The sequence below is a fragment of the Theropithecus gelada genome, chromosome 11 (assembly GCF_003255815.1).
Source record: "Theropithecus gelada isolate Dixy chromosome 11, Tgel_1.0, whole genome shotgun sequence".
Lineage (NCBI taxonomy): Eukaryota > Metazoa > Chordata > Mammalia > Primates > Cercopithecidae > Theropithecus > Theropithecus gelada.
In genome coordinates this window covers 16275524-16287873 of record NC_037679.1, presented here as the reverse complement: position 1 = coordinate 16287873, position 12350 = coordinate 16275524, and the positions used below count along the sequence as shown (strand labels likewise).

The 12350-nt window shown below is 59.8% G+C and overlaps 1 protein-coding gene across 1 annotated transcript; it reads right to left on the bottom strand.

The window, feature by feature from the left end:
- Nucleotides 1–2091: 2091 nt before the first annotated feature.
- On the bottom strand, nucleotides 2092–11679 carry NXPH4 (neurexophilin 4). The gene is made up of 2 exons (XM_025401885.1): nucleotides 11446–11679; nucleotides 2092–3655 (listed from the first exon to the last, which is right to left on the bottom strand). Exons 1-2 carry the CDS (start codon nucleotides 11500–11502, stop codon nucleotides 2792–2794), a joined length of 921 nt encoding a protein of 306 aa, XP_025257670.1. The 5' UTR covers nucleotides 11503–11679; the 3' UTR covers nucleotides 2092–2791.
- Between the last annotated feature and the right edge of the window lie 671 nt (nucleotides 11680–12350).

The window sequence follows — 12350 nt, the reverse complement described above, 5'->3', positions numbered from 1 at the left end:
AGTCTCGCTCTGTCGCCCAGGCTGGAGTGCAGTGGCCGGATCTCAGCTCACTGCAAGCTCCGCCTCCCGGGTTCACGCCATTCTCCTGCCTCAGCCTCCCAAGTACCTGAGACTACAGGCGTCCGCCACCTCGCCTGGCTAGCTTTTTGTATTTTTTAGTAGAGACGGGGTTTCACCCTGTTAGCCAAGATGGTCTCGATCTCCTGACCTCGTGATCCGCCCATCTCGGCCTCCCAAAGTGCTGGGATTACAGGCTTGAGCCACCGCGCCCGGCCGCTATATTTTTAGTAGAGACAGGGTTTCACCATGTTGGCCAGGCTGATCTTGAACTCCTGACCTCAGGTGATCTGCCTGCCTCGGCCTCCCAAAGTGCTGGGATTACAGGCGTGAACCACCGCGCCTTGCCAAAAAAATTGTTTTTTAAAGGCCAGTCAAGTGAAGCAGTGGGAGTGAAGAAGGAACAAAGAAACCTGTAACTGATTGTGATCAATTAGTTGTAAACATCACTGCACTTGGACCAGCCTGATAAGCAGTGGTTTTGCGAATCATTGCCTTATGTAGCAATGTTATTCATTCATTCAACAGACATATTGAGCTCTTTATGCCAGGCATTCCATAGCCCTGGAGATATATGAAGAGCTCACTGGCTGCTAGGATACCAACAGGTGAACAGGTAACAACGTGTGACAAGTGCAATGACAGGCAGGGACACCTAACTCTGCTCTCAGATGTCCAGATGTATGAGGAAGAGGAGGAGGAGGCAGAGGAAGAGGGGAGGACAATCCAGCACAGCGACATGTTCACAGGAAAAGCCTCATTGAATCCCCACCACACACTGTTTTACTGTGGCTTCACAAGTGAGGAAACTAAGGCCCAGATGGGCTAATTTGTTAATTCCAGCCATTCCCACCTGGCTCTCATACCAGCCCTTAGAAATCTCCCCTTAGCTGGAACCTCCTTCCCTGCCACTCTAGGCTCAGCTTTTCTCAGGTGTTTCCAGCAATAAGCCTGGTGTTAGAAGACTTCCGGGTTCTTCTGCTTTTGGCCAATCTCGGATGCAGAACCATTCCCGATCTCCCTCCTCTTTCAGTTGACCCTGTTATTCAGCCATCCAGCCAGCAGATATTTATTTTCTGCTTACTGACTTTTCACTCCCAGATATGTCTGGGTCAGACCTGTGTCTGACTCAGTTTCAGGCTGGAGCCAGTGGGCAAGCCCCTGGGGAACACTGCCCTTCCAGTGGGCACCCTGACCCCGGAATCAAGGCAAAGATGAGGAGTTCCTGGGTGCCTCAGCTTGTCGGCACCGCTCCCCCTCCCTCCTCCAGCCAGGGGTCCCAAGGGGAGGGGGGCGGCTGAGCTGAGAACCGCTAATGAAGCCGCAGCCAATTAACGCCCAGGCCAGGGTCGGGGGAGGGGGGGGCGGCGGATAAAATTAGCAGCCTCGGCTGCAGGAGGGAGCCGGAGGCGCGGGTTGGGGGAGGATGGGCAGCTGGCTAAAGGGGGCCGTGTTTGCTAGTGGCAAGTAGCAGCCACGGGCCCCGCCCTCCAAACCCGCGCTGGTCCCTTCCCCCACCCCCTCATCCCAAAGCTCCCTCCCCACCTCCTCCGTCTGCAAACTCAGCGCCCACGAAATTAGGAAGGAAAAGGAAGATCGATGACTCCAGATGCCGCAAACACCGTTCCCCCTCCCTCCCAACCTGCCACCACCTCCGCCGGCCCGGTGGAGCTTAGCAGGTTGTCAGCGCTCTGCTTACACTGTCCCTGCATCTCCATCCCATTCAAGGTCTTACACCTCCTTCCCCAAATCATCCGCTGGTGAGCCCCACTCAGGTCTCATCTGCATCCCACTTGCTGCAGCTTCCCTTCGCCCACCTCTGGAGGAGAATCCCAACCTCAGGCGGGGCTCCTACCCCGAGGGTAACCCTCAGCTCTTTTTGATCCGGTCTTTGGTGACTTCCAAGGTGCTAGCTCTGTCAGTCTTTGCCTTGGTTTCCCCACGAGCCGCTGAGGGAGAAGGCCCTGGCCAGGTCTCTAACAGAGAGAAACCCCACACCACCTCCCCACTCCCTACAAAGGTCTCACACAGGCGTGTATTGGATTTCACTTTATTTTGTTCCCTTTCCCGTCTGTTTTGGCGTAGAAAAAAATATCACAGAGAGGAAGCAGCAGGAGAGGCCAGGTGGAGCTGGACTGCAGGGACTGGAAAGGGGCGGGCAGGGGCAGGGGCCGGGGCCAGCGCCTCAGCCCAGGGGTTCTGCTTCCGGTACCCTAATGGGGTTTGGAGGAAAAGGGGACAGGCATATGGCAGGCAGAAAGGTGGGAGGACAGGCTGAGGTTTTTAGGCCTTTACAGTCTTAGGCGGGGCAGGGTGGAGCAGGACAAGCGCTGGGGGATAGGAAAGTCAGGGCGGGGTGAGGGTGCCAGGCCAGGAGTTATTAAAGCTGCGGGGAAAGGGAGTGTGCAACCTAGCGCTAAGGGTGAAAAGGGGACCCACTGTGGACCTAGGGGACATTGGGACCACCTCCAAGCCCCACCTATTCTGGGGCTGCACTCTTACCCCTTTCACTTTGGGGTGCATTGGAAGGGGCTACCCCAGCCTCACGGGCACTCCGCATAAGGAAAAGGGCACCCACGTTAGCTAAGGGTCCCGAGAGGGCCGTTCCCCTCCGCCCCCAGAGTGGAAGGAGTGGGCGACATGGCCACAGGAGCGGCAGAACACTGGGAAGGGGGTCCCACCTAGTGAGGCTGGGATTTGGCACGAGGCTCAGGGCTGGAGCTGGGGAGGGGCGCTATCCAAAGTAGGGGTGCTCACTCTGGAAGTTATAGTCTGGGCACACCTTCTGCACCAGTTTGTAGTCAAAGCTGAGGAAAGAGACGAAGATACAGATGACTTTGAAGGGCTTGGCACAGAGCCAGGCGGCCTGGCTCTGCGTGTGCTCGGTGAAGCACACCTGCGATGGGTCGTACAAGCACGGGCGGTGCTTGCGCGCGCGGTTTGTCTTCTCATACTCCACGTGGCAATTGAAAGCGCGCGACTCTTTGGCCCCAGGCACTCCCAACGCGCCCCCAAGCGGCCCTGCCAGTGCGCCCCCGAAGGAGCCCGGCCCTGCTGCTGCTGCTGCTGCCATCCCCAGCGGGGGCCCCAGCCCAGGAAGCACCCCCTCCAGGGCGAGCGTAGACTGCAGAGGGTGGGGGACAGGCCCGGGCAGCCAGACTCCCCCGAACTCGACACGCTTGGAGGGTGGCACGATGCTGACACTGAGGTTGCCCAGGCTGGACGAGTTGTGGCGGAAGTACACACTGAAGGTACCATTCACATGGTCCACAATCTTGCCGGTCACCAGCAGTGAAAACTTGAGGGTATGCACCCGAAAGTAGAAGTCCCCCCAGCCGAAGATCTTTTTGGCGCGGGCCGCCTTGATGGACGGCTTCCTCTTGGTGCGCTGCGCTGGCAACGCCCCGGCTGCCCCTGCTTGGGCCAGCGCCGCAGTGTGGTTGGTCGGCCAGGCCCAGCTCCAGGCGCGACCGGCGCCTAGGCCGTCGGAAGACCTTAGCGCTGGGAGCTGCTGGCCGGGGGCGCCCGCTCCGGCCGCGGCGGGGCGCAGCTCCAGGTACTGGGGCCTTCCGGACTCTGGTATCTGGGCATTGACCGCCTGTGCACGAAGAAAGAGGAGAGAGAGACGCTGGGGTTGTCCCCCGCCATCCCATCAGAGCCCTATCACACCAGCCCCTTTCCACAGCCGCTAGGAGACCAAATGGAACCACACAGTACCGCAGGGGGCAGAGAGTGTGCTTTGGAGGAGACCTGCAGCCCTTTCAAGTCATGTGGTCTTGGCCCAGTCACTTCATTTATGTGGGCCTCAGTTTGCACATCTGTGAAATGACGTCAAGAATCCTCCTGTGCCCACAGAGCTCCAATGAGGGCCAAAAACCCAAAGCCAGTGTGAACGTGAGTAGGGAGTGGAGCTCTGGATCCTGGCTTATCTTTCTTGGCCCGGCCCCTGGTTGGTTCCAGTAATGAGCCAGGGAGGGACTGGACTTTGAGCAAACTGAGCCAGAGAGGCTGTGACCAGTTAACATCCAGCATCAAGAAAGAGGCTCCAGGCCGGCACTCGCGGTGACTCATACCTGTAATCCCAGCATTTTGGGGGGCCGAGGTGGGCAGATCGCCTGAGGTCAGGAGTTCGAGACCAGCCTGGCCAACATGGAGAACCCTCATCTCTACTAAAATTAGGCGGCGGGAGGCTGAGGTGGAAGAATCGCTGGAACCCGATAGGTGGAGGTTGGAGTGAGCCTAGATCGCACCACTGCACCCCAGCCTGGGCGACAGAGCGAGACTCCCTTTAAAAAAAAGAAAAGAAAAAGAAAGAGGCTCCAAGACCTCAGAGACGAAAGCCCCCACCTGGGCCTCAGCCCCAAATGGCCTGCAAGGAGTGAGTGCTGGGAACCAGTTGAGCAGAGGAGGAAAGCCTAGGCATACCTCCCAGTCCCCAGCACTCCACTCTGGTGGAGGCCGCCTGGTCATTCTTTCCCTGGGCTCCAAGGGGGCTGAGGAGCCCCCTCCTGCTCCCACCCTTTCTGTGTGTCTCAGGTGGCCACTGATCTCAGAGACAGCAGGGGCTCGAGGACAAGATGGATAGAGAGGCAGGAGCGGCCGGGCCAGGCCCAGGCCATCAATTATCTGGGGCAGGGGTGAGTGGGGGTGGCTGGGAGTGAAGGAGACAGAAAGGAAGCAAGAGGAAGAAATATGGAGATGCCGCTCCAGCGAGGGGAGCAGGCGAGAGAGGAGCTGCATGTCAGAGTGTGTCAGTCAGCCTGAGCTAACCGCCACCGCCGTGTGCTGTGGCCCTGACTGTGCACAGGTCCCGTGGGGGGAAGCAGTACCATGTGTGTCAACCTGGGGTTCTTGTGTCTCTGTTAGCCCCAAATGGTTGTGTGCGTGTGGTCTGTACATGTGTGTGTGTGGCTGTGGTGGCTGTGTGTCTGGGTGCCCATGGATATGAGTCTGAGGAGCCTGTGTGTGTGTGGCTGCTTGTCATGGCTGCGTGTCTGTTGTGTAAATCGGTGGTGACTATGTGTATGTGCCTGGATTGGCTGTGTGTGTGTCAATTTGTGGAGTGGTGTCTGTGTGGCTGGTGTGGTTGTGTGTCTGGGTTGGCTGTATGGCTGTGTATAGCGGTCTGAGGGTAGCTATATGTGGTTGTCTGGAGGTGTCACCTTTCCTGTGTAAGCCCCTGTCATCCTCTGCCCAAGTATCAAGCTCTTTCTAAAGGGGGTGTATCCGTAGTCACAGAACAAGTGTGATCTCGCTGTGTTCTGATGGGGACAACATATATGCATGTCAATTATATCTGAGTGGTCTCTGGGGAGGTGTCCCACACTGGCCCGCAGGCTGTGCTGTGGGTACGTAAGGAGGCCAGGAAGCATGGGTGCCCCCCTCTGTTTGCCCACACCCATGTGTACACACTCAGTGTCACTGGGGACAGGAATAGCAGAGCCAAGCTGCTGGGCTAGAATCTCTACCGCCTGATCCTGATCCGTCCCCGCCGCACTGTGATCCCGGGTTATTAATGCTGCCGCCACCCGCTCATCATACATATTTATCGCCCCCCTCATTCCCCCTTCCATCCATCCCTCCTCCCAGCCCAGGTGAGGGGGCGGGGGTGGCAAGAATGATTGACTCCCACAGACAGGCTTAAGCCGGCAGCTAACACCTGGAGGGTGGGCCTTAGAGGGGGTGGAGGGAGGGGTCCCAGGGTACAGTGGGAGGGAGAAGAGGTCCCAGAAGTGGGCTTGCAGAGGGCAGGGCCTGAACCTGAGAGAGGGCATTGGGGGAGGGAGGTTAGGTTTCCTGGGAAAGCCATTTGAACTCCGATCCCTAATCTCACCCAACCGTTGTTCTTTCCAGAAGCGCAGTCGTCCAGGTCCCCACTATCCCCATGCCGTCAGATGTTTTGACCCAAAATGCCTCCAAGCCATCTCCTCCCAGCAGACCAGAGCACCCCTGTGTCTTGTACCCAGTCAGAACCTGGCTGGGGTGATTCAGGCCAGTGACTTCTACCAGGCAGGGGCAGGGGGTAGAAGTCAGGGGCAGGGAGAGGGGAGGAGGTTCAGCAGGGTAAGGAGAGGTGCGAGGGTGTCACCCCCATCTCTGATCTCAGACAAAGTGCCGTCTGTGCTTCTCTGATCCTGGCAAATCCCCTGGCTTTGGGCACTCCCGCCCCCACCCACTGCTGTAGACAGCCAAGATAAAAAAGAAGAGTTGGGGGGGCACGGCTGAAGCGACCTTGTGGGGGAGTTCGGACAGGGAGGGGTGAGAGTCTGTGAGGAAACGAGCCGAGAAATGGGAACATGGAATAAAATAAAATAAAATCCTCCCTCTGGCTCCCTTGATTGCTCGTGCTCTCTCTCCCTCTTGCGCTATTTTTCCATCTCTCTCTCCCCATTCTCTCAGTCTCTTTTGTCTCTCAGTCTCTTTTCTCACTGTCTCTGTCTCAAATTTCCTTCTCCCGTGATTCTGATTTTCTCCCTCTTTCTGTCTGTGGTTTTCTCCTGCCGTCCTTCAGGTTGTCTGTCTTCAGCGACATGGGGGGAGGTGGGTGAGTCGGGAAGGCAGGTGGTAAGGAGCTCCTCTCTGCCCAGAGCTCTTGTCACCCACCTCCATGGCTGAGGGTGGGAGCAGGATGTTGTCCGAGGAGGGGTCCCCCTTGCTCCAGAACTGGCTTAATTAAGCTAATTGGGCGCGGTGACATTTGCGGAGGGGAGAGGCTAGCGCTGCTGTCGGCGCGGGGGCGGGGTGGAGGTGCGCAGCAGCTGGGGGGTTCAACAGGCTCCTTCAGGCCCATGCCGGGGGTGGGGGCAGGGGGAACTGCACCAGGAGCGCTTTGCCCGTGAGGCAGCGGGCCCACGCACCTGCGGGGAATTGAGGTGGCCTCCTGTTGTTGGGGGCAACAAACTCCACTTCAGGGAGTGGCTCTTTGGGGATGTCACTGCTGAGATTGGGGGAGGATCAGGCTGTCAGCCCCCCAGCCGCATTGCAGGGTGCACCTCCCCTGGGCCTCCAGACTGGTCGGTTGCTTCTCCCCTGCCACCTGGGTCAGGCAGGGTGCTCCCAGGATCTGGCCGGGGGAAGGGACAGTACAGGCCTGGGCTGGGAAGGGGAGAAAAGAGCATCCTGAGCCCCTGCACCTAGAAAGAGGCAGGGGTGCCGCAGTCGGGGTTGGTGGAGTCTGGCTGGGAACCAGGGATAGAGATGTGGGTGAGGACAGAGGTGGGGTGGACAGGACAGCCTGGGGTGAGGACTGAGATGGGGGTGGGTGGGGGGACTGGGATGGGGGACTGGGATTGGGGACTAGCAGGCACAGATACAGGGTACAGGGATGAGGATACAATAAGGATAGGCCTGGGGACAGCGATGAGAAAGAGAACAGAAATGGTGGCCAGGCGTGGGGCAGAGACAGAGATGTGGATGGGGTAAGGACCAGAGGAGTGAAGATGGGCTACAGAACAGTCCAAGAAGAAGCATGGGGACAGGAATGGTGGATGAGGGATAGGGACAGGGGACAGGCAGGGATGGGGTCAGGGTGGGGGCAAAACAGAGATGGGGGATTCGAATGGTTACTGGGCAGAAACAGGGATGGATGCAGAGACCCAGGAGATGGGGATGGGAGACAGGAAGGAAGACTGGAATGGGAAATGGGGGACAAGGGAAGACACAGGAGATGGGGACAGAGACAGGGGCTGAGGACAGGTATAGGAGAGGAGCCAGAGGGCAAGGCAAAGACCAGGCAGGATCAGGCTGTGGGAGGGGGCCAGGCAGGTTGAAGCAAAGACACCTCTTTCCAGTCCCTACCACGGCATGAGGGGGCGGGGACCGCTGGTGGGGTGGGGTGGGCTCTGCCCTTGGGCTGGACGCCCCCTCTCTTTACCCCCGCCTGCCTGCCTTCTCTCAGCCTGCCGCGCAAGGCTCACCGTTATCTGAATTTTGATTTTATTTTATTTTATTTTATTTCCCTGCTTCCTAGAGCCAGCGCGATCCCCGCGGGAACGGCTGCCCCCCGCCCCCCGCCCCGCGCCTCACTTTATTATTGCAATAAATGTGCCTATAAAGGCACCGGCTCCGGGGCGCGGTGGGGGTTGGGGGGAGCCGCGGAGCGGGGATGTAATTTCCCGAAGCCGGAGCCGGAGGGGGAGTGGGCGGGGTGGAGGTGGAGGAGGGGCAGGCCGGGGAGAGGGGGAGCCGCGCCAATTTCCAGCGCTCAAGGCAGCACTCCCTGCTCCCCATCCCCACTGGGCAGCTGCTTCCCACCCCACGCCCTGCGACTCCTGCCTGCGCCTGAGCCCTGGGACCCCTCTCCTATGACTCTGACCCATCTCTGTTGCCCTGTCCCTCACGGATCCCACACATCTTGAGTTGCAGGACTAGATCCAAAGTTCCCCATCTCCTTGCCAATTACTCCATCTCTGACCCCTGTGAGGTCCCCCCACTTACCTGCTTTCTTTAGACGTTTGTGTTGTCTCTCTCCAATTACCTCCTCCCTGAGCCCTCTTTGCCTTGCTTCTGACCTTATTACCTCACCTCTTCCCCAGTCACCCGCTCCTGGGTCTCCAGCTCCTCCACCCATCCCAACCCTGACATTCTAAATTCTCCTTTCTGACGCGTGCCCCTCCTATTAGGAATGTGAAGCTTCCACTGCAGGCTCTGGCCCAAGGGAGCTGTCACAGCAGGCCCTCCCCTGTCCCCCTGGCCCAGCTGCGGCCCCTGATTACCCCCAAATCCCCGCCAGCAGCTCTGGGCCCTAGCCCAGGCTGTGCGTGCCTAAGTGGCCCAGCCAGAGATTAGCTGGGGGGCTAGAGGAGGGTGTGGAGGCAGGAGGGGGTAGCTGGCTGAAGGGCTTCGACCAGCCAGCTCTGAGAGAATCAGGCCTAATCCTTTCCTGAGGTGGGATAGAGCTGGCAGGTCCCACAGGGCCCCGCCCCTGCCCTCCCCCAGCTAATTAGTAATTAGTAATTAGTAATTAGTGATTAGTGACTATTGATCGCCTGCTGCTTCTCCCTGTAGGCAGCTGCTTTGGCAAGAGGTCGGGGAGACAGAGACCGAGAGGGAAAGGAGTCAGAGACTGTATGAGAAAGATCCTGAAGAATCCCTGGCTGAGAGGCCAGAACCCCAGAGGCAGTAGAAGCCAGGAGTCCCAGGCTCTGAGAGATGGGAAGCCTGGAGCGAGGAGGAAGGGAGAGAAACCTGGAGGAGGGTGAGCAAGCAGGACCAGAGAGGCAGAGGTGTCAGCCATTCATGGTTAGGGTTGCCAAAGAGTTGCCCTGTAAACTGTCCCCTACCTACCTCTTACCCAGGATCAGCCTCACCTTTTGCCCACTCCCAGTGCTGGCACCAAGACATCCCTGAGCACGCACACACATAAGCCACACTCAGATACATAAACACATCCTGAGACTCACAATCTCATAGCACACTCAAATGCACTCACAATCACAAGCACACAGAAACACACTCACAAACCCCAGAGACTCATACAGACAACACATGGGCCCCAGCACACAGATGCACCAGAAACCCCAGGGAATACACATGAATACACCACACTCACAAGTGCACAGAAGCACACACAAGTATTTGGACACACAAACACTCCTATACACATACCTCCCCATGCAGCTATACATATCCATACACCTGCAGTGTGTACACACGTAAACACATTCTCACATGCACATAAGCTGGACTAAACAGCAGATCCACTCTCCCTGTTGACTCCAACACCGAGGCCCCACAGCTGCAGCTCTCTCACACACACTCAGATAGATCCCATCGCTCATATCCTCCAGCTCACTCTCCCTCAAGTCTCCACCAGATGTTTCATTCCCCCTCAGGGGGCAAAGGAAATTAAACCGGATCTGTCCACAGGGGAGTTTATTTGCCGGGGAGAGTGGAGATGAGGTGGGAGGAAGTGGAAAGGAGGGGCAAGGGAATGCCATACCTACCACCTTTTGACCCCAGGCCTTCATCCATGGGTGGGTGGGTGGTAGGGCACAGACCCCCCACCCCTCCAGTCCACTAAGGACAGACCTGTGCAGCAAGTCCATGAGAAGCTCCTGCTAGCGGAAGCAGTTTTCATGGAGGGGCTCCTCTGCCTACCTTCCAGCCCCTCAAGGTCACCAGGCAGGGCTGGGAGGGCCAGGGAGTTCTGACGCTAGCTTCACTGGGGCAGCCCCTGCCCTGCTGGAGTTTGCCCAGTGTGATTTGGCTGAACAGGCAGAGGTCCAAGTGTTGGGGGGAGAAATATACCCCTTCTAGACTCTACAGAGGCTGGGGGTACAGAAAGTGAGGGTTTGGGGAATGACCTGCCTGCCCCCAAACTAGGGAGGTCACAGTTGGGGGGCAGAAAACAGGGAAGACATAGGCAGGGGAGGCTGGTAGAAGGAAAATGGGGGACTGGGGTCTGGGCCCCCCATTGAGGGCACACACCAGGGGCATAGACAGATGGCTGCACTGTGAGGCAGGCACTGGCACTCACTCATGCAAAGCCAACACCACACGCCACACCAGTATACACATGTAACCTGGGCCCCAGTACTGGATAGCCAAGTCTGGCTTCCCTGGACACATGAACACAGGTGCACACGGTGACCCACGCCCTCCACCCAGTACATAGGAGCACACCATGTTCGCGGGTTGAAGCCTCCAAGTCAGGAAGGAGGCAGATCAAGTCTGAGTCCCCTTAGCCTCTGGCTCTTTGCCCAAGAGCCTTAGGGAAACAGGCCTTGGAGTGGGGTTGGAGGCAGGGAGGGCACGGGAGGAGAGACTCCCCTTCCAGACAGCCTCCCCCTTCAGTGGGGCACGAGAGGGGGGTGTGTCTGTGAGGTCGTGCAGGGGAGATGGTGTCTCCGTGGGAAATGTGATGGGAGGCTGGCTGTAGCCAAGTTCAGCCGTCTGCCTGAGTCCGTGTGTGCGCGTGTGCTCGGGCCAGGGATGCTCCCGACACGGAGCCCACCTGGCATGGTGACAAGTGCAGAGAAGAGAAATGGGAAGGCGGGGGTGGATGGGTGGAAGGACAGACAGACAGTGAGGCAGGCGAGCGAGACTGGCGCGGAAAGACGGCAAGGCTGACGCCCTGCTGGCTTGTCTGTCTGTCTCGCACTCCCGCTCTGTCTGGCGCACTCGCGGGTCGGGCTTCGTCCCCTCCCCCGCCGCGCCTGAAGCCGGCTCCTAGGGGGACCACCGCCCGGCACCCTCTCCAAGCCTCAGCCAACTTGCGCTAGGAGAGTGCCCGTCCTGAATCCGGCAGTCTGTCTGTCCGCGTCCCCCGCGCCGCGCAAAGTTGGGACGCTCGGAGCTGGGGGCGGGGCGGGCGCACGGAGCCCCTAGCACACTGGGACCTTCGCGTCCCGGACCCCCGCGCTCGCGCCCCAACCCTGCCACCCTTACCTTCTTAAGGAGCCACGGGCCAAAGAGCAAGAGGAACCATTCCGGGAGCAGCCGCATCTTCTCTAGCGGCTGAGCGGGGCGGGCGGGGCGGGCGGGGCGGGTCCCGGGCAGGCCGGAGCCAGGCCTAGGGGCGCGGGGCTCTGGGCGGGCAGGCGGGCAGCAGGGCGGCTGCGGGAGCGGCGGGAGCGGCGGGAGCGGCGGCGCGGCCCGCGGACTAGGCGCGAGGCGCGGAGCCGGCGCTGGGGGCGGGGCGCGGGCGGGGGAGAAAGTTGGGTCTGACTCCGCGGGCGGGGGGCGGGGCTCCGCGGCGCTCCAATCCCGGCCGCGCCCCGCGCGCCCCCTCCCGCCCAGCTGGGGGCACCGAAGGTGACTTTCACTCCGACACACCCCAGACACGCCCCTGGCCCAGGTGCGAAGCGGAGGGGGTCGAGGGGCTCAGGCACTGGGCCCCCGAGAGGCCGCGTCTGTGCGCCCAGGAGAAAAGGGGCAGGGCGTGGGGCTCTGGGCTCCGGGCCTGTGCACCCGGAGTGGGGGTGCCGCGGAGCCGGGCCCGGCGAGGCCCTCCATGCCCCGGGCCTCTGCCTTGTTCAGGGCCGAGGTGGATAGGGGCAGGCCCAGGGCAGGGGCCGAGGTGGGGACGGGCGGGGCCTCGGGTGGCTGCCGCCGCGCGATGCTGACGGGGATGGATGGGCGCCCCGCGGCTTATTCGGCCCGGAGATGAGAATCATTGATCACGGACGGAAACCCCATCACGTCTGTCAATAGGGCTGACAAACGGCGCCTGCCGCCCTGTCCCCGCCTCACCGCGCCTCTGCGGTCTCAGGACCCCTCGGCTAGACCGGCTGTTCACCTTTGCCCCTCGCCCCCACCACTGACCCCCACGAGGCCCAGCGCACCCCTACGTA